General features: G+C 38.2%; 1 protein-coding gene and 1 pseudogene across 2 annotated transcripts in view; one reads left to right on the top strand and one right to left on the bottom strand.

Annotated features, from left to right (window-relative positions):
* Nucleotides 1-10,331: 10,331 nt before the first annotated feature.
* Nucleotides 10,332-11,428, bottom strand: LOC131487171 (cofilin-2-like; annotated as a pseudogene).
* A 596-nt stretch (nucleotides 11,429-12,024) lies between these two features.
* TMEM135 (transmembrane protein 135) overlaps nucleotides 12,025-20,150 on the top strand; it is a 265,370-nt gene continuing 257,244 nt past the window's right edge. The window contains exon 1 of one of the 2 annotated variants that reach the window (XM_058687538.1): nucleotides 12,025-12,382. In XM_058687538.1, coding sequence (XP_058543521.1) covers nucleotides 12,242-12,382 — 141 coding nt within the window. In that variant the 5' untranslated portion in view covers nucleotides 12,025-12,241. The remainder of the gene's footprint in view (nucleotides 12,383-20,150) is intronic. The other variant, XM_058687537.1, reaches the window with a different exon arrangement.

The raw sequence follows: 20,150 nt of genomic DNA, 5'->3' as shown, positions 1-20,150 counted from the left end.
GAGGCTGGAGCCTGCTTCAGATTCTGTGTCTCCCTCTCTCTCTGCCCCTCTCCCACTCATGCTCTGTCTCTCTCTGCCTCAAAAATAAATAAACATTAAAAAAAATGAAACATACAGTAAAATATCAGCAATAAGGAGAAAACTCTAAAAACTACCAGAGTAGAAAGACAAAAATAAAAAAAATAAAAAAAGAATCAAATAACACTGAATATGTAATTAACAGTGATATGCAAGAAAATGATGGAGAAATATTTTTAGAATACTGAGGGGAAATTTACTTTGAATTTGTAATTTTATTTATAACCAAATAAATTATCAGTAGTTTGATGTAGAATGAGGGTAAAATAATGCTGTTTTTGGACTTATGAAGATTTACAACAATTAGCACTCAGGACCTAAAATAAACTCTAATAAGAAACAAAAAATCCAGAAGGAAGTGTTAGAATACAAGCAAAATGTGCACTAATTGGGAAAAAATTAAACAATAAAGTAGTATATAAGACAAAAAAGTGAAAGAACTCTGTCCTGATCCCTTTACTTATTATGTATTCTCCTACACATTTTTCAGTGCCTATGTAAATATGTACACAAATACATATATACAAAATACCTTTTCTTCTTTCAACAATGAGCTCATTCTGTATGAAAGAATTTGTGGGTTTTTCCCTCCTTCATTGGAATGTGATGAACATCCTTCAGTGTTGATACATGGAGATATACCTTTCCCTTTTCAGTATCCACATTCTACAATATGGATGCACCATAATTTATTTGACATGTCCCTAGCATGTACATTTAGATTATTTTTAATATCTGTGTTCTTACAGATAATGATGGAGAAAATTTTTTTGTCAGTATTTCTGTATAATAAAGGCCTAGAATTAGGATTTCTGGGTCAAAGGGTATATGTGTTCAAAATGTTCATAGGTCCTGTAAAAATGACTTCTAAAAATACTACTAATTTATACTCAGACTACAAGTATCTGAGATGTAATACTTTAAGGGAGGAAATATTCAAACATGAGCATAGACACAAAACAGAGAGTTTGTGAGTTTTTTTTAGAAAAGAGAAAATAAACATTACTTTGAGAGCATATGACAGATGACTTTGTCCTCCAAACTATGTGAAAAAAAAAATCCTTTTCCAAAATTGATCACAAATGAATCCAAAGAGATTTAGTAACTCTTCAATTATTCAATTAGGTCTTATTCTACTAAGAGCAGACCGACCATCAAATAAATTCTTGTAGATAACTTTATCTTTCACAAGGTAATCTTATGAGGAAACCCTCTGCCTTTGGACTTGATTCTAACCATCATGGAGCACTGACTTAATATAGTCAAACTAATAAGATCCCGGATTAAAAGTATCTTCATTACCTTAGAATTTGTAATATTTGTAATATGTAAGAATGCAATTGCTGGGAAGATTTAGACATGTACTAAAGATTTTGGGAAAACAGGTATTGAAAGTGTAGAGAGAGAGAAAAAAATACAAATGGCCATTACTTGAATATTCAAATGGAACTGTAACTATTGAGTGGTAACTATAGAAATTTAGGTATAAATGTATATTTTGAAGTGTATTTTACTAATTTAGCAGATACTTGAGTGGGCCTATGTGCTAGATTCCAGGTTAGGAACCAAAGACACTGCATCTATTTTGGAGGAAATGGCAGTTTTGAAGAACTTAACATATTTGATATATATTAATTTTCTAAATTACTTTAAGCAAAAATGTACCTCCATTTTGCAAATGGGTGATATCAATTGCAGAGAGGCAAACAGTAACATTAATTTATTTATTTATTCATTTAAACAATTTTTAAAAAGTTTATTTATTTATTTTGAGAGAGAAATAAAGAGAGCAAGCAGGGGAGGGGCAGAGAGAGAAAGGAAGAGAGAATCCCAAGCAGACTCTGCAAAACCTGATGCTGAACTCAAATTCACAAACTGTGAGATCATGACCTGAACTGAAACCAAGAGTCTCACAAAATATTGTTTAAAAGAAAAGCAGTAGAAACTTCACAAAGAAAAATAAAATGCTGGTACTCCATGTCATACGTACATTTTTTTTTTTTTTTTGAGAGAGAGAGAGAGAGAGAGAGGTCATGAATGAGCAGGAGAGGGGCAGAAAGAGAGGGAGAAAGAGAATCCCAAGCAACCCCCACGAGGTCAGCTCAGAGCTGGAGGTAGGGCTTGATCTCACAGACTGTGAGATCATGAACAGAGCCAAAGTCAAGAGTAGCCACTTAACCAATGGAATCACCCAGGTGCCCCGTGCATAGATTTTCAAGAGTTGTGAACAGTTAGAAAAAAAAGCACATCTTCAAGGAAGGACACACGTGGGTAGCAACAAGAACACTGTGGATGTAGCTAAATCCTAAAATAAACAATTGTTTGAGTCTCATGGCCAACAAATAGGACACAATGGCCAAGTTTGGCCTCAGATAGGGGGAGGAGTAAACACTGTGTTTAGGGGCAAATAGTGTAATCTACATGCATGTTAGGCACAGGACAAAGTCATTAACTCCTCCTTTGCTTTTATATTTTCTAGCAAAACCAATTATCATTTATTAGGAAGAATAAAATTAAGGATAATTAAAGACCCAGGGGTGAGAAGACAATAAGAATTGAGCTATTTCCCATGAATTTGGGTGTCTAAGCTCAAGTAAATTACATCATAGAACTATAATAACTTGTAGATCTTGTAGACTTATGGGGCTTAGGGATAGTTTTGTGTACTCCTGGAGAGTTTGAGAAGACCAGAAGCTTGAGGCCGGGCTAATACAGTCCTTGTATTAAAAAAAGGGTAAAAGGCCATTTCTAGAACCAAATTTTCTATGTAGGAGTCAGTTATTTTTTCCCTCAAAATGTTACATTTTCACACTAGTATGCTAGGTGCGGAAGAGAATATAAAGATGACAAATAGGGCATAGATTCTACCTGAAAGGTAAATAGGGAGCTAAGGAAGTAAACCCCAAACAAATAAGGCAATAAATAAGAAATTATAAGTAATGAATATTTTTGTCTTGCTTTTCTTTAAGAAGAAGACATAGTGTTTTAAAATCTCTCTCCCTGGGGTGCCTGGGTGGCTCAGTCGGTTGGGCGTCTGACTTTGGCTCAGGTCATGATCTTGCGGTCCGTGAGTTCGAGCCCTGCGTCGGGCTCTGTGCTGACAGCTTAGAGCCTGGAGCCTGTTTCAGATTCTCTCTCTCTCTCTCTCTCTCTCTGACCTTCCCCCATTCATGCTCTGTCTCTCTCTGTCTCAAAAAAATGAATAAACGTTAAAAAAAATTTTAAGAAAAAAAATAAAATCTCTCTCCCACCAAGGTCTTCATTTATTTACTCATTCAATTTTTATTAAATGTGTTCTATGTTCAAGGCACTGTGCTATGTAGTGCTGAAAACAGCAAAGAAGAATCCGAAATAGATCTTGCCTTCAAGGAGCTTAGAATGAGAGGGGATTTTACTAAAAATTTATTTATTCATTTATTTATTTATTTATTTATTTATTAAAAAAATTTTTTTTTAACATTTATTTATTTTTGAGACAGAGAGAACATGAACAGGGGAGGGTCAGAGAAAGAGGGAGACACAGAATCTGAAACAGGCTCCAGGCTCTGAGCTGTCAGCACAGAGCCCGACGCAGGGCTCGAACCCACAGACCGTGAGATCATGACCTGAGCTGAAGTCGGATGCTTAACCGACTGAGCCACCCAGGCGCCCCGAATTTTACTAAAAATTTAAATGTAAGTGTCTTAGTCCTTTGGGGCTGCTATTACGAAAATACCATAGACTGGGTGGCTTAAAGAATACATATTTATTTCTTGCAGTTCTGGAGGTTAGGAAGTCCAAGATGAAGGCACCAGCTGATCCTGTGTCTGGTGAGGACCTGCTTCCTGATTCATGTCTGGTGCCTTCTGGCAGTGTTCTCACCGGACAGTGGAGACAAGAGAGTTCTTTTTGGAGCTCTTTTATAAGGGCACTCATCCCTTTTTCAGGGGCTCCACCTCATGATCTAATCATCTTCCTGAGGCTCCAGTTCCTAAAACCATCGCATTGGCAGTTAGAATTTCAACATACAAATTTTGGAGGGACACAAACTTCCAGTCCAGTGCAGTAAGTGATGATGATCAGTTTGCATTTGTTCATTGAAAACAAGTTGTATGGTTGCACATATATTCATTTGAAAAAGAAAGGTCATGCCATTCACAAGGGTGAAGAAGAATCAACTAAGATGAACCAGTAGCCTGACACTGGGGTTGGTGTTTGTGGCAGAGACAGTGATAGATATTTAGCAAATCTCATTTCATCTCCTTTTTCTAGTCCCACAGGAAGACTACATTTCCCATCCACCCTTGAAGTTAGGTTGGGAACATGTAAATACATTCTGGAAATGGATGTAATCAGAAGTAATGTAAACCATGTTGAGTCCTGACCCTTAAAAATAAAAATAATCAATCAGTATCTACTAAAGCTAAACATATGCCTGCCCCATGACTAGCACCTCCACTCCTGTGTATGTGCCCAAGAGAAACAAAAACAAATGCCTACAAAAAGACAAGTAAGAGAATGCTCGGAGTAAGTTTAGTCATAATAGCCCAACACTTAACGACAATCTAAATGTCCTGGAATGGAAAAACTGTACTGTATTCATACAATAGAATAGCAAAGCAACAAAATACTAATGAACTACAAATACATGGACCAACATATACAAACTCCTGAGTGAGAGAGACCCAGACATGAAAAATACCAATGTATGCCTCCAGTAATGTAAATTTGAGGAAAAGGCAAAATGAGGCTATAGTGATAGAAGTCAGAATAGTGGTGACCTCTGTTCATAGATGTATTAACTGGCACTGGGCACCAGAACACCTTCTGGTGTGATGGAAAAACTTTTTTTCTGGATAGTTGTCTCAGGAACGAGGTCAAATGGAAAAATGTATCAAATGGTACACTTACATTTTTTATACATGACTATGTACAATAACTAAAAATTATGCACAAAAAAATCAAGCAAGCAAAAAAAAAAAAAGAAAGAAAGAAAGAAAAAGGAAAATTGACCACTGAAGGCTCAATACGGATGCACGACCCTTTAACCTTGAATCACTACTTGGAGGAAAGTTGCCCTAAAGAGCCAGCCAACCCACTTTGGACTTCATGTGAGCACAAAATAAATCTTTCTAATTTTAATCCCCTGAGATTTAGGGGCATATTTGTTATCTCAGCACAGCCTAATCTTTCTTGGTTAATACAGGGTTTATCACCCACAGACTGCCAAGTTCAGAAACCTGGTTTATCAGCACACCAGGGGAGGCTCTGTCTCTCATAAGCTAAGTGACACAGAGTAAGTTTAGAAATGAATGCATAAATCAAAACATCAAATTATTAAATTACAGGGAGGAAAAAAAGCCCTCTTACACAAACTAGGATGTCAGTGTTGCCATGAGCAAGCCCTTTCACTTCAGACAGACCTGCAGCAGAAGTCAAATCGTAATAAAAGTTTGCTTTATGCACCTGTTCTCGGAAAAAGATGAATTCTCAGAATTAAATGAATCCAAAGTTCAATGAAATCCCTCTGAAAGCCCTTGTGGATCTATTTCACGGTGAAGATCGTTTTGTCAGTGGGTCCAGAATACCCAGGGTCCTGGAACTACTGTTTCTGCCCCTGTAGGCATATGCCTGACTTGTCTCAGTGGCTCTCCCTTTGTTTGCTTCCTATCCTTCAACTTTTCCTTCTAGGCATGTCATTGCATTCAGTCTAACTTTTTTAGGTGAATGTGGCTGGTCTCTGAGGCATTCCTTTTACCTATCTATTCCTATTTTGTGTAGATTGTGTGTTTTTCATATCAAAGAATAATCATAAGTCTTTTACTTATGGTAAAAGGAGTTCTAAGTCAGGGAGGATGGTGTCCTCAGTCGTAATTATAAGTACTGGTAACATCATCAAACTAACAGAAACACTGGGAATTCTATAGACAGTGTACCTGAATCTTTTGTAAGGTTATTTGAGAGCATTTTGTGGAATTCTTGAAGGCTTGAAGGACAGGGAGGAAATTCTTACCAGAGCCTAGAAAAAGAGATCGCTGTTATGTAGTAGAGGAAATTTTAGCAACACTGTTGCCTGCTAAATTGTAGGAAATAGAAAATACTCTAACAAACTGGTTCTTTTGGTTGATATTTCCAGGCAGAATGTTGAACTTTCATTTGACTGATTTTTTTTTTTTTAAATGAAGCCTGGTAAGATAGAGAGAGATGAAATTAAAAGGACTATTCAATTTTTTAAAGCAGAATTTATAGGGAATATAAAGAATCTAGGATCTTCGGGTTCAAAAGTAAAGCTGTTTTTCATTCTGAGCCTCTCCAGATGGTTAAAAGATTCTGAAACTAAGGAATTGCTTTAAGGCAAAGGTTAAATCCAGGGTGCAGCTGTAAGACTCTTTTTCAAGACTGTAGAAATATTTGATTGTTCTCCCTAGACCCTCTCAGCTTGATAAAAGGGCTTCTATATTTTAAGGACATTTTCAAAAAACCTTCTGAGTCTCAGCTCAAGATGGAAAGTGTCTGTTGGTGTGGCTTTTTTAAGGGGTGCTTATATAATTTGATATATAAGAATCTTTCAAGTTTTTAGAGAATTATGTTGGCAGAAGCATTATCTGTTTGGACTGAAAGAGCATTAAGTATCAACACAACAGCTTTCAATGTTTTTTTTGGCAAAAATGTATATCTACACCTTAAAAATTGAATGTAATATTTTAAATAAAATGATGTGAAGAAAAATGTGAAGTTATGTTATAACCAAAATTGGTAGAAGATCAGAATCATATGTAGCTATTTTGGAAACCTTGCCTAGTATCAACAAAGGGAGTGTGCATCTGAATATTGCTGGAATTAAGAGGTACCACAGTGTTATACCTAGTTTGAGCCATGCTTTGTCATTGTGTTCATGACTGATACCCATTTCTATGACTGCCTGTAAAGCTGAACAACTCACTGTTGCTAAATCCTCTGTCTGAAATCCTAAGAGCTCTTCCATTCTTTATTATTGACATCTTCAAAGCCAGAATCTTGCAAAAGCAACAGTTTTCAGCCTGGCATGTCTTCAAAGCCTTAGAATTCAGCCGCAAATTTCCAGATTCATTTCCTTCATACGCTGTGCTTCTACTTTGAAGGAATGCTTTGCTTCACCTTGTTGATGAGCCCTAAAGCCTTTTTTATGGAATAGAAGCAACAATGAAGGCCCGAGAGAGTATCTAGCCAACTACTGGTCGTAGGCGCCTAAAAGAATAAATGGCTCATGTAGATACCAAGTGTAACATTACCTTTAAACTTAATGGTGGCATGATGAGAAAGAAGTCTTTCTTTTTTATTATTTTTATTATTTTATTTTTTTAAACATTTATTTAGTTTTGAGAGAGAGAGAGAGAGAGAGAGAACAGGGGAGGGGTAGAGAGAGAAGGAGACACAGAATCTGAAGCAGGTTCCAGGCTCTGAGCTGTCAGCACAGAGCCCGATGTGGGACTCAAACTCGTGAACCACGGGATCATGACCTGAGCCAAAGCCGGATGCTTAACCGACTGAGCCACCCAGGTGCCCCTGAGAAGACTTTCTTTTAAAACACAGATCTTATAATACCATATAAAGAAATTTACAAATGTAAACTGGTTTACTGAGAACTGCTCTATTTTGCAATTTCTTTTTTCATCCTAAAGTACAGATGGTCCTCCTTGAGAATTTACCAATGCCTTCCTCTTCTGGAGTCTTTACAGCAGCACCAGCATAGAGAATACCCTTTCCATTCCTTTGAATGCAATAGTTGCCTGAAATTGCCTTATACCATCCAATTCCTTAGCACTGTCACCTTTGGCCCCTGTGACAGTAATAACTGTGTTTTTCCCTTCTTAAATGTCTTTAAGGTTTAAGTCTCCATTTAACAGTTAACTAAAACAAAATTGCCTGCTTTTAATTGTAATTTTAAAATTTCCTTAGCTATTGGTATATATTTGTTGTGCTCTATGGTAAACATAATGTTTATCATTGTGCATGCAAACTACATGTGCTATTACATTTAAAAGCAACTGATAGTTGGCAACTGTATTGACTGGTGATTAAAATGCTATTTTTTAAGGATTGTAAATACTAACACGATTGTTTGCTACTTGTATTTGGCATTTTATTTTATTTTAAATACATATTAGGAATTTGGGGATTGATGTGTAACATATTTCATTTTTCCTAGTTAAAAATAGGCTCCTGTTTAGCATTTTCTTACTGACTATCAGATTTTCAGGGATGGCTTATTAAAATTAAGTAGGATAAACCTGCATTGCTATTCCTGTAATTTCTGTGGACAGGTTTATGTTGTGTTTCTGATCCTCTCATATTTTGAATTGGAAATTTTTTTTTTTTTTTTTTTTTTTTAATAGTTTATTTTATTTTATTTTATTTTTTCAACGTTTTTTATTTATTTTTGGGACAGAGAGAGACAGAGCATGAACGGGGGAGGGGCAGAGAGAGAGGGAGACACAGAATCGGAAACAGGCTCCAGGCTCCGAGCCATCAGCCCAGAGCCTGACGCGGGGCTCGAACTCACGGACCGCGAGATCGTGACCTGGCTGAAGTCGGACGCTTAACCGACTGCGCCACCCAGGCGCCCCTTGAATTGGAAATTTTAAATAATTTGTGATTATTTTGTTCTTGTCCAACCATTGTAGATTGGATATGCTAAGCCTGGAGATACCCTAATCATGAGAGTTGTATTTGGTCCTAGGAAAGATCCTGGACTTTGAATAGGATAGGGTAACTGCATGGAACTTTAGGTTGTCCCTTTTGTGAAGGGGAAGGTATGTTTATCCGTGGAAAGAAGAACGTGCCCAGAAATTTGAGTGACTAGAGGCATAGAAATATGGCAGACACTGCTCATTGTTCTCAGTATCTGTTTTTTCCATTTTGCTCAGCAATAAAACCCTAAATGTTAGCTGGGCATTTGTCCAACCAATTAAAAAAAAAAAAAAAAAGCCCCATTTCCTGGCTTTCCTTGAAACTTAGTATGGCCATGTGACTAAGCTTTGGCCAATGGGATATAAGTAGTAGTTTGCATAGATCTTCTGGGAAGGTTTTTTATTATTTTTTTTTTTTAAATTTTTTTTTTTTCAACGTTTTTTATTTATTTCTGGGACAGAGAGAGACAGAGCGTGAACAGGGGAGGGGCAGAGAGAGAGGGAGACACAGAGTCGGAAACAGGCTCCAGGCTCCGAGCCATCAGCCCAGAGCCTGACGCGGGGCTCGAACTCACGGACCGCGAGATCGTGACCTGGCTGAAGTCGGACGCTTAACCGACTGCGCCACCCAGGCGCCCCTGGGAAGGTTTTTTAAAGAGAAGAAGTAGGTCTTCTCTTCCTCTTTTGACTTCCTGGCTGGCATGTGGATGTCATCTTATAAGTTGGGGTGGAAAGCATAGTTAACAGTTGGTAAAGCAACCCATCAGGAGTCTGGGATCACTGATGGTTATGGAGCCATCCTCCTAGCCTAGGGACTGCTAATGTTCACCTGAACTGAGAGAAACTTTTATCTTTTTACCCCTGCTATTTTGGGCTTTTCATCAATGAGCACTCCTCTCTTGTTGACTTTAAACAACTATCTTATTTTATCTTCTTGCCTATTTTTCATTTCCCCCCCTAGAATGCTAGTTTCATGAAAATAGAACCCCCATTTTTAGTAATATGCTATAATTTTTATGCTATAATTTTATAGTAATAACTATGCAATGTGGCTATTTTTGTGAGGATGAGGAGTTTGGTCTTAAAAATAATGTTCCAGGTGAGGTTCATTTATACAGAAATTGCCATCATGGCTGATATTCAAAATATCTTTAGTGTTGTAAGACTCACATGGTAAACAAAACTATACTTATTCAGTACTGTATACGGAATGGTAAACAAAAAGGCAGTCATAACAGCTATTCCTTTTAAGAAGATATGCAGGTAATGGGAATGAACACTGGGGTATGAGGATAAGTTGATGACACAGTTAGCACAACTTAATTGGCATTCCTTTTGGGAGTGAGGGGTTAAACTCATCACAAAAAAGTGCTTTCAATGCATGGTGTTATATCCATCCTGTCATGTCATCAAAACAGACTTGCCAAGGAAGGTGAGGTGTATGAATGCTGGAGAGTTACAGAACTGTAATCAAGTGCAAGTATAAATAATACTAAGTAAAGTTTACCATCTGACAGGTGAAAACTACTCTCAATGCAATTAACTTACACTTTGCAGTATTCTAAATTATTCACATTGGCGATCACATTCATTGTAGCACTTGCTGCAAGGAAGGCATATATAACCAGTTGTTTTGGCTAAAATATGATGGGATGGCATTCCTTGGGTTCTATGTAAAAGTAACAGTATGAAACATTCTAACAGCAATCACTGATAGGCTGCTTAAATGAATGCTATTTCTTTCATTCATTGTTTTGGAAGGGCCCATTGAGAAGGGCAAGAAACAGAACAAAACCTCATACTATGCCGGTTGACTGAGCTGGAGAAGTGGAAGTTCCCTAACATCCAGATGGTATTTGTCATTTTATAAGGGGTTTCCTTCAAGTGGGACCACTATGCTGCCTTTGTTTCTCTCCAAGTGAGGAATACTCCTTAATATTATCCAAGCCGTTTACTTGCAACTTAAGTTTAATATCTGTAAATTTCTTTTTAATGGCATTTTTAGAGATAGCATATATCATCTTGTGTTATAAAGTGCACTTTCAGGGCCCCAGAATTTAAATACTAGGTCTTCTTTCTTAGACTCTTGTTTTGAATGTGCATTATACAAAGCAAATTGGCAATCATTCAGAGACAGCAACTTCACAAAAGATGTGTAGGGGTCCTCTACAATATCACTAGTGTCACCCACCAACATCTGCTTTGCTTTCTCTAACAGTGATTTCTTTTGCCATCGCATAAACGGACGAGAACGAGTTTCTTTCTTTTTTCTGATCTCGTGTAGATTTCCTTACTTTCATATCATTAACAACTTTGTTGACATCGTTGTTCATTTGTAACTCCAGAAACCCCAATACCAGCGGCTGCAGCAGGAGCTCAGGCTCAGACTCCGTGGGAGTGGGAGGAGGAGCGGGTCAAAACCTGGTCTCTCCTGTTCACATCTGAATCAACGAGAGTTTACAACAGTGCCAGGAAAATAGTATGTGCTCAGTAAAGCTTTGTAGAATGAATGAAGGCTTGATTAGAACGGGAGTCCTCTAAAGGCAGTATGCTCCTGCTTTAAGAAGCTATAGAATTTAGGATTCCAAGGAACCTGGGTTATTATAGATGAGAAAACTGACATTTTAGAGGGGTTATATGATCTATAGGTCACACAGGTCCCTTCTGCCAATTGATGGCCAAGCTCTCTATCGGGTATGAGTTCTAAGACCACTGTCCCCTCTACTCTGTCCACCATTTGGCCGATGATTGTCATGTGCGCTGCAGAAAGAATCGCTCAGTAGTGGCTCAGTGGACAGAATGATCTACTGCCCTTTTCCCACACAGGAAGTGTACAAACTTTGCTAATAGATTTTTCAAACTTCTCAGACACCACAGAATAGAAAGCCCAGCAACCAGGAGCAGCGCGGTCTCAACCAGCAGGCAGCCTTAGCCATTTATTAATTGGTAGTCTAGGGAAGGGAAGGTGGCAGTTCTGAGGAGGAAGGCTGTCCAGACTCGTGGCAACCGTCTTCCTCCACCAGCTAGCTCCCAACAAAGACATTTTATCCCTTTCTTCCACTGCCCTCCGTTCTACTTGGCAGGGCTTTGAGAGGGCAGAGACGAGTACAGTGTGACCCAAGTCACCTACCAGGGCTCTCCCAACGCAGACGTCGCGGGCCAGCGAGGGGCTGACGTGGGCAGTGGGAGACAGGCGCGTCCCCGAGTCGCGCTCTCACGCTTTCCGCTCTCCGCACGGCCCGGGGCTCCGAGGGCCGGGCGCGCGCACGCTCCGCCTCTCCCCGCCTCCCCGGTGCGCGCCCCGCCCCCTCGAGCTGCGATACGCCGAGCGCTTAACATCCGAGGACTTTGGCCCAGAGTAACCCTGCTCGCGTGACCTTTCCCCTCTATTCTGCACCTCCAGCGGCCAGCCCGGAGAGTCGGCTGCGGTCGGGCGCGCGCTCGGCTACCTCTTGCCCAGCTGCCTCCCGCGCTTCGGCTCGCCCCCTTGCTGCCCGTCCGCACGGCTCTCCGTCATGGCGGCTCTCAGCAAGTCCATCCCTCATAACTGCTACGAGATCGGCCACACTTGGCACCCTTCCTGTGGGGTCTCCTTCGTGCAGATCACCGGGGGCGCCCTGGAGGAGTCCCTGAAGATTTACGCCCCACTGTACTTGGTGAGAACTGTCAGCCCCTCCCCCACGGCGAGTTTAGTGTGGAGGGTGGGCCGTGGGACGCAGTCGTGCTTCCCAGCGGCCTGGGCGACTCGTTCTGTGTCGGGCTCTCATTCGGAGGGGCCAGAGTTTTGGGGGTTGTGGGTGGGATGGAGGAGGTCGCAAGGGGACGGATATCCCAAATGCTATACACTCGGCGGGAAAAGGGGGAGGGGAACTTGATGTTGAGCTGTCATCCGAATGCCTGTTGATGGGAAGAGGATGGGCTCCCAACTTTAAAATTAAGTTAGGACACTTAAAATTGTGACTTAAGGGAACTGCAGTAATTTTTCTTTCTCTCGCCTTCTGATGGAGAGGAGTTTGTAGGTCAGCGAGACGTTGAGAAATGGCCCTCAGTCTTTTCTCATCTAATTCCCTCTCTAACCCTCATCCCCCTTTTTAAAGGGCATATTTGACAGCAAATCCCTGCGGGCTCAGATCTTGTCTCAGTTTGGGATGACAGTATTGTGGCTTGATCGTTTTGCAAATGTTCTTGCAGGTTCACAGAGTAGACTCTGGTTGAGATTTTGGGTGCCAATTTAAAGGATGGTTCTCGACAGGATCAGTGAAGGTGATTAAAAGATCTGACTTTAGGTCACCCAAGCAATTTAAGTTTGGAGTTTTTAGTAGAGAATATTTGTAAATACATATATGTACCACTGAGAACTGTTAAAACAAGTTTGTGCTTAAATGTTTTCACCAGCATCTTTTTTTCCGATAACCTTGTTCTTGATATTAAAGATGTATTACTTTGGCTATCAAAGTTCATCCTCTCATTTTCTTGCCCAGTAGAGTATGTGTCTTAAGAAGGCAGAGATCATATATTTTGTATGTTTCCTAAGAGTTTTATTGTATATTCAGTGGATGATCAGTTTTTACTTCTCATTGAGTAATAATTTGGATTTATAGCCTAATATTTTTGAAAGTGTGTCAGGGCCATATCTGTGGTACTTCTGGAAAAGTCTGATTGTTTCTTACAGAGATAACAAAGAATATGGTAACTTTCTCTGGGCTTGCAGAAGTCAGTTTCACTTTTTATCATATAGACCCAGACATTAATATGTGTTAAGACACTACTCCCTCTCCCATCATGTGAAAATGAAAATGAGAGTTTCTGATTTAGTAGGTCTGGGTGGGGACTGAGATTCCGCATTTCTAACAGACTCCCAGGTAATATTGATGCTGTTGGATCAAGAGTCACACTTTGAATATTGTCTCTTTAGTGTCCTGTTAGGATGGTGGTTTGTATTTAGAATTAGCACAGTACTTCTGTAAGTGCTTAATAAATGTCTGAATGAGTACAGATGTGAATTAATGAACTCATGAATAGGTCAGGAGTAAGGAGATATTTGGCAGGCCTAAGGCAGTGCAAAAGAATGTTAGTTATTACCACACACTCACAACAAGTGGTACCCCTTTCCACACAATACACACATATACACACAAACAACACAACAGCACGAAACCGTTGTTGAACTATTTTAGCTGTAGGCCACCACTAAGATGAATGAAAGCTAGTGCCCACCATAATTTAGAATACAAATTTAGAATGCATAGTTGCCCATTTAGGGGGATGGATTCTATGTTGTTCAGGTTTTTAGGTGCCTTCTTTAAGGAAAACTTGCTCACTTAACTAACTCAGGGGGTTCTAAGACCCTAAGACTGACTGACTTTTTCTTTCTTTCTTTCTTTCTTTCTTTCTTTCTTTCTTTCTTCCTTCCTTCCTTCCTTCCTTCCTTCCTTCCTTCCTTCCTTCCTTCCTTCCTTCCTTCCTTCCTTTCTTTCTTTCTTTCTTTCTTTCTTTCTTTCTTTCTTTCTTTCTTTCTTTCTTTCTTTCTCTTTCTTTCGCAGGGAAGGGGCAGATGGAGAGGAAGAGAGAGAATCTTTGGCAGGACCCACACCTAGCATGGAGCCCCGGGCTAAATCTCATGACTATGAGATCTTGATCTGAGCTAAAATCAAGAGTTGCTTAAGTGACTGAGCCACTCAGGCACCCCTAACACCATTTTTCTTTCTTTCTTTCTTTTTTTTAATGTTTATTTATTTTTGAGAGGGAGAGAAGAGCTTGAGTGGGGGAGGGGCAGAGAGAGAGGGAGACACAGAATCCAAAGCAGGCTCCAGGCTCTGAGCTGTCAGCACAGAGCCTGACATGGGGCTCAAACTCACGAGCTGTGGGATTGTGAGCTGAGCTGAAGTTGGACACTTAACCAACTGAACCATCAGGTGCCCCTAAGACTATTCTTAATTATGCTTTTACCAGGTGATTTCTTCAGGACCTCCAGATTCGGATACTGGCATTTACAGGTAGCTGACTCCGGAGTACAACTCTGCACTTTTGGAAGGAGTAATTTAAAAACCTCCCTTTTCACTGACCTTCAGATGTTTATACTGTTCTTCAGAGAACAAATATGTTTACATAATGTTTATTAATTGTGAGCCATGTTATCTAACCTATTATCAGTTCATCACCTCTAGACTGAATAAACATTTAAAAAGAGTTGGAATTGTTAGAAATAAACAACTTATGGGCAGAATCTAGTTAGTTGTGAAAGGCCTGGAAACCACTGACTGCAGGAATCAGTTGGTTAATGTGGACTTAGGTTTTTTTTTTTTTTTTTTTTAATGTTCTTACGGTTTTATTTTATGGAAAAAATAGTAATTCTACAACACTTCCAAAGTTTGATTCCACTTCCAAGAAGCTGTTCCGATTTCTGAATTTTAGTGTAGCTTAGAGGCAGGATCCTGGACCCTGGATCAGATTGCCCATGTTAGAATTGTAGCTCACTACTTGCTAGCTGGGTAACCTCAGACAAATTACCTAACCACTCTAAGCCTCAATTTCTGTGTCTGCAGTATTGGAGAAATGGTAGATTTTAACTTGGGAGGTCTTTGTGAAGATTAAATGCGGCATAATATGTAAAGTGCTTCTGGCACAGAGTGTGGTCTGAGTTTGTAAAGGCAGTGGGTGAGCGGGTTTGCTAGAGAAAACGAGACCAGCAAAGGAGACCAGCAGTGAGACTTTTCAAAGTTTTTGATAATACACCATTTGTTTCTGGTTTTACTTAAAAAAAGAAAAAAAAGACACTGAAGTCATGAAGTGCCTGAGATATCTATTTGGATTATTTGACCTTTGGAGATCTTGGAATTTGTCTTTTTTTGGTCTGAGGCCTGACTTAGGGGGTAGGGGTAAGGGACTCACTTTATCTTTCTATTCAATAAGTATATGATAATTTTTACACAATTTGTTATTACATCTTTAGAGATTTAACAGTCATTTGGTCCTTTTTTTTTTTAATAAGCAATTAAATTATGACTTTTCCTATTCATTAACATGACATTTTGAGCTTGTTGAAACTTCTGTCTAATATGTGATTTATTTGATTGATCTCTGTTGAGTACAAATTGTCCTTCCAGCACATCATTTTTAGTTGAAAGTTGAAGCGTTACATTACACTAAACACTCTTCAACTCACCCTTTCCTGTAGCAGCTGTCTCAGTATAGCTGGCCAAATCTGGTTTACTATTGTTTGCCTCTTTAGTTATCATCGATCAGGGATAAAAATTAATAAGTATTGGAATATAGGATCTAAATAACTATGATCCATTATTGTTCATGTTTCTGAGTCAGTAGGTTCTTATTAAAACAGTTGTTTGGTTGATGAAAAAAAACTTAAAACAGCCTTCAAATCCTTAATATGTATTTTTCAATGTAGGCATTATTTACTTTTGCATTGTTGCTAGAAAATTCTTTTTACGTCAAAGGGAGTAGTCCTCTATCTGGGAATACATTTGGTAGAGAGAGGAACCTACCTGGAGGAGTGAGAGGGCCAGAACCATACTGGTAATCCCTGTGATAACAGAGTTTTTATCAGAATGCCTTCATATCCAACTCTAATTGATTCACTGTGATGCAGATTATTTTGAATAACCAGACCTCTTATTTACTACTTAGAAAATTATATTTGTCATAAACTTTGGACTCTAAAATGTTTTTTTTTTTTATTATTTACTGATAAATATTGATTAAAAATATATACTAATGAAGGGGATACTGAGATTTGATGATTAGTTTTTATAATATCTGAACCAAGACTATTGGTATTTGGAATATTTACCCCCTATTCACTTACCAGTTATTTATTGAGTCTGCTATTTGCAGTGTGCTGTTACAGCAGCTGTGTGCCATGTGGTATGGTAAAGAATAAAAAAATTGAATGGGATATATTTCTTATATTAAGTTCATAGTCCAGGAGGGGAGGTAAGGCATGCAGTACCCTGTAACATAAATTCATTGAGATAATACTATAAGGTACAGAGCAAATTGTTTGAGAAATCAGAGGTAGATTACATTTGAATGGAAGATAAGGGGAAATTTAATGGGAAAGGTGGCATTTTACTGTCCTCGAAGGAAAAATATGATCTGGAAAGGTAGAAATAGGTGATGGATAAGGGAAAGAATGGCTTAAACTAAGACATTCAGGTAGAATAGGATATAGTACGCGTTGGGGAATGGCAGATGGAATTTGGATTTTATTTGATATAGTATGCAATCACTAAAAGTTGCCAACAGGGGGTGGTATGCTTGAGGTTGTTTCAGAAAGCTTAATCTGGCAGTGGTTTATAGAATTATTCGATTAGATTTAGTAACTCACTTTTAAAGTAGGGGAAAAAATTAAATGATGCTATATAATTATAAGCCTTGTTTATTGGGATTTGTAGAAGGTAGTGCCTTGGAGAAAGTATTTTCAGTGAAATAGGGTGGATTGCTTTGGGGCATTTTGAATTCTAGCTACTAGTGTAATTTATGAGTGGAGAATGACCTGGAGGCATTGGGAAATGTGGAGTTGCTATTCTAGAGAGAAGATGGGGCTAGAGATTTAGGTTAAGATGTCATAAGAATATAGATGAGGGTTGAAGTTATGGTAGGTCAATAAGGAAGAGAGATCCTTAGGCCAATAAGGGAGAGAGTTTAGAAAGAGAAGATAATCCGAAGAATGTTTGTTTTTGGAGTAGAGGAAAAAATATGAAAGAAGCAGTCAGAGGTATGAAGAGGTTAAAAAGAGAATGTTGCAGAAAAATCTTGAGCAGGGAGTTTTGGGAGGTGTTAAAAAGTGGGAAGAGCGTGGGCTTGAATCTCAGTGCTGCCACATATTAGCTTAGTGACCTTGAGCAAGGTTCTTAACATATTTGAACCTCAATATTCTTATCAAAAAATGGGGGTAAAATATCTATCTCATATTTTTTAGAAATATAAATCAGTACTTGTTATTCTTCTGCTCAGAACTCTCCATTGGTTTTCCAACTCGATTAATGTGCAAGCTTTACCATAGCCTATGTTTGATTACATATCATACCATTTCCCCCTTTTGTTTATTTACCTCCACCAAGATACAGTTACATGATTTATTTTATATTTTTGAACCTGAGTTTTATTATTTAGAATAGAGAGCTCTTGATTTCTGAGGAATATGTTAAATTGGACAACAGATTGTCAAATAATGAACATTTCTAAGGAGTAAACTAATACGAGGTGGCTTCCTCTTTTTATGAGTTTTGACTTTGAGAGGAAGAAATCTTGCCTTATATTTGTGCATAAGCAATATACATATAAGTAATTTCTTTTATTGACTATGACAAGACAACCTGGATTAAAAGACTGAAGCAAGGACTTATATCCCATTCATCTATGTTGGTAAGCTGTGATAGTGATAAAAAAATGTGGTAGGACTTTGATGATAGATAATCTGTTCATCAAATGTTAATTGACTATCTACCAGGTACTGTGTTAGGTGATAATTAGGGAAGGGGAGTTAATTGAAGTGACTGCTTAACAAAAAGCTAAATAAAAAGGTTTTGGAGAGTTTTTTCAAAACATATTGGTACAATTTCTTGCAATATGTGTATAGTATGATGTTGTGAAAATGTTTATATCCCCGAGACTGTACTAGCCACATAGTAATGCATAGTATTAGTTGATGCTTTTGATGATTAGGGGCCTTAAACTATTTCATCATAACGTAGTATCATGTTAAAGATTTGTTTGAGTCTCTGTTGATACAAGGTCAGACTTTAAAATTGTCTGTTGGTTTATCATTAATCTTAGCTTTTTTTTTCCTATTAATTGATCGTCTCTTAAAGAGTGTTGTCATTTGAATTTTTTAATGTTTTCCTTCATGTTTAATATGTCTGTTTCATCTTGGGAAACTAAGAGTATAGTTAAAGTGTATTCCTTAATGAGCCTGATTTATTGGTGAATTAAATTAGTATTGTCAATTGGTATTACAAACTGTATATGGTACTCTCTTTCCTCATGATTATACCTGAGGAGAATCAATAATTGAAGTGAATGAAAGAAGATTTTAAGTAATTTAGCTTTTAGCTGCATTGGAAAGTATTCAGTAAAATGAACTTACATGTGAAAAGAAGTGTGAAAGGAAGGAAGAATGCTAGATCAAGTATCTAGCTAGCTCAAGAATGCTAGCTCAAATATATTTGAGCAGTTTCTGAATTCTTAAATTCAGAATGCTGAATTTACAGTGTTTTCAACTTACTACGATTTATTTTGTATAGTCTTTTGACTTACTACATGTGTCGGGTTGCACTGGTTTATTGATTCTAGCTCTATCTTGGCAGTGTGGATTGCGATTAATCCATTTTGGGCGTTGCCTCAGAGATACCTTTGTATCTTTTGGCAGTGATGGAAGAAGGCCTGTTCCCATCATTAGCGATTTCTAAACCTTGAAGAAAGTAGACATGGGACTATTTTTTTCCAGACCTGTGTCTCAGAAACTCTCACATTAATCAGGATCAGAGTGAATTTCAGAGTGTGCTCTAGTTCCATTTGGAGCCCATGGAGTGTTAATGTAACTGTATTTACTGAAACTTATTTCCTCTCACTCTCCTACCTTTGTTTCATTCTTCACATATTACAGATTGCCTACAATGAGTCAGAAATACAGTGGTGGGGGAACAAGATGTACTTGGACATTACAGTTAAGGGGAAAGATAAACTTGAATAGACAAGAAAATTATTTAAACTGTGGTAGGTGCTGTGTGTAGGTGTACAGGGGGTTACTAGAGGGTGTTACAAGAGGACCCATTCTGGTATGGTAGGTTTGGGAGGGCTTTCCCAATGAAGAGACACAGTGAATATATGAATATATATTAAGTACGTATATATTAGGTTTACCACTTATGGGACAAAACACAAATTTTACCATGAGGAAATTGAGAGAAAAAGAAGCAATTACTTTATAGAGAGTATTTAATGATTTCTTAAATCCAATATCCTGGCCAGGATTTTGATTTCTTTCCTTTTGACTTGGCTCTTGTTTAAACTTGAAACCAAAGGCAGTTATAAGGTATCTCAGACTGTACATAACACCTTGATTCCTAGATTTGCTGAAATTGAACCTCCTTTTGTATAAAATGTATATTTTAAATCAAAGTAGTCAGGAATTTTCAGTTACAAAGGATTACAAATGTCTGTTACAAATGTTAGAAAAGCTGTTTTAACCTGTTTGTCTTCACTCATCTAAAGGTAAATCAAGGATGTTTAAGACAAAATTATGGGACCTAGGAAGTTAAGCATCTTTTTAAAGCTTTCTTCTTCTGTGCTCTTTTCTTTTTTTCTCATAGTTAAATTTGTGGTTAAGTTTCTTTTCTGGTTCAGGTAGATGATTAGGGTTATCCCCATTAAAAAATAATAAGAGGTGTTAGATCTATCACATAG

This window comes from Neofelis nebulosa, chromosome 10 (genome assembly GCF_028018385.1).
Source record: "Neofelis nebulosa isolate mNeoNeb1 chromosome 10, mNeoNeb1.pri, whole genome shotgun sequence".
NCBI lineage: Eukaryota > Metazoa > Chordata > Mammalia > Carnivora > Felidae > Neofelis > Neofelis nebulosa.
The sequence above is the reverse complement of the archived record's forward strand: the minus strand, read 5'-3'. Positions and strand labels throughout refer to the sequence as shown.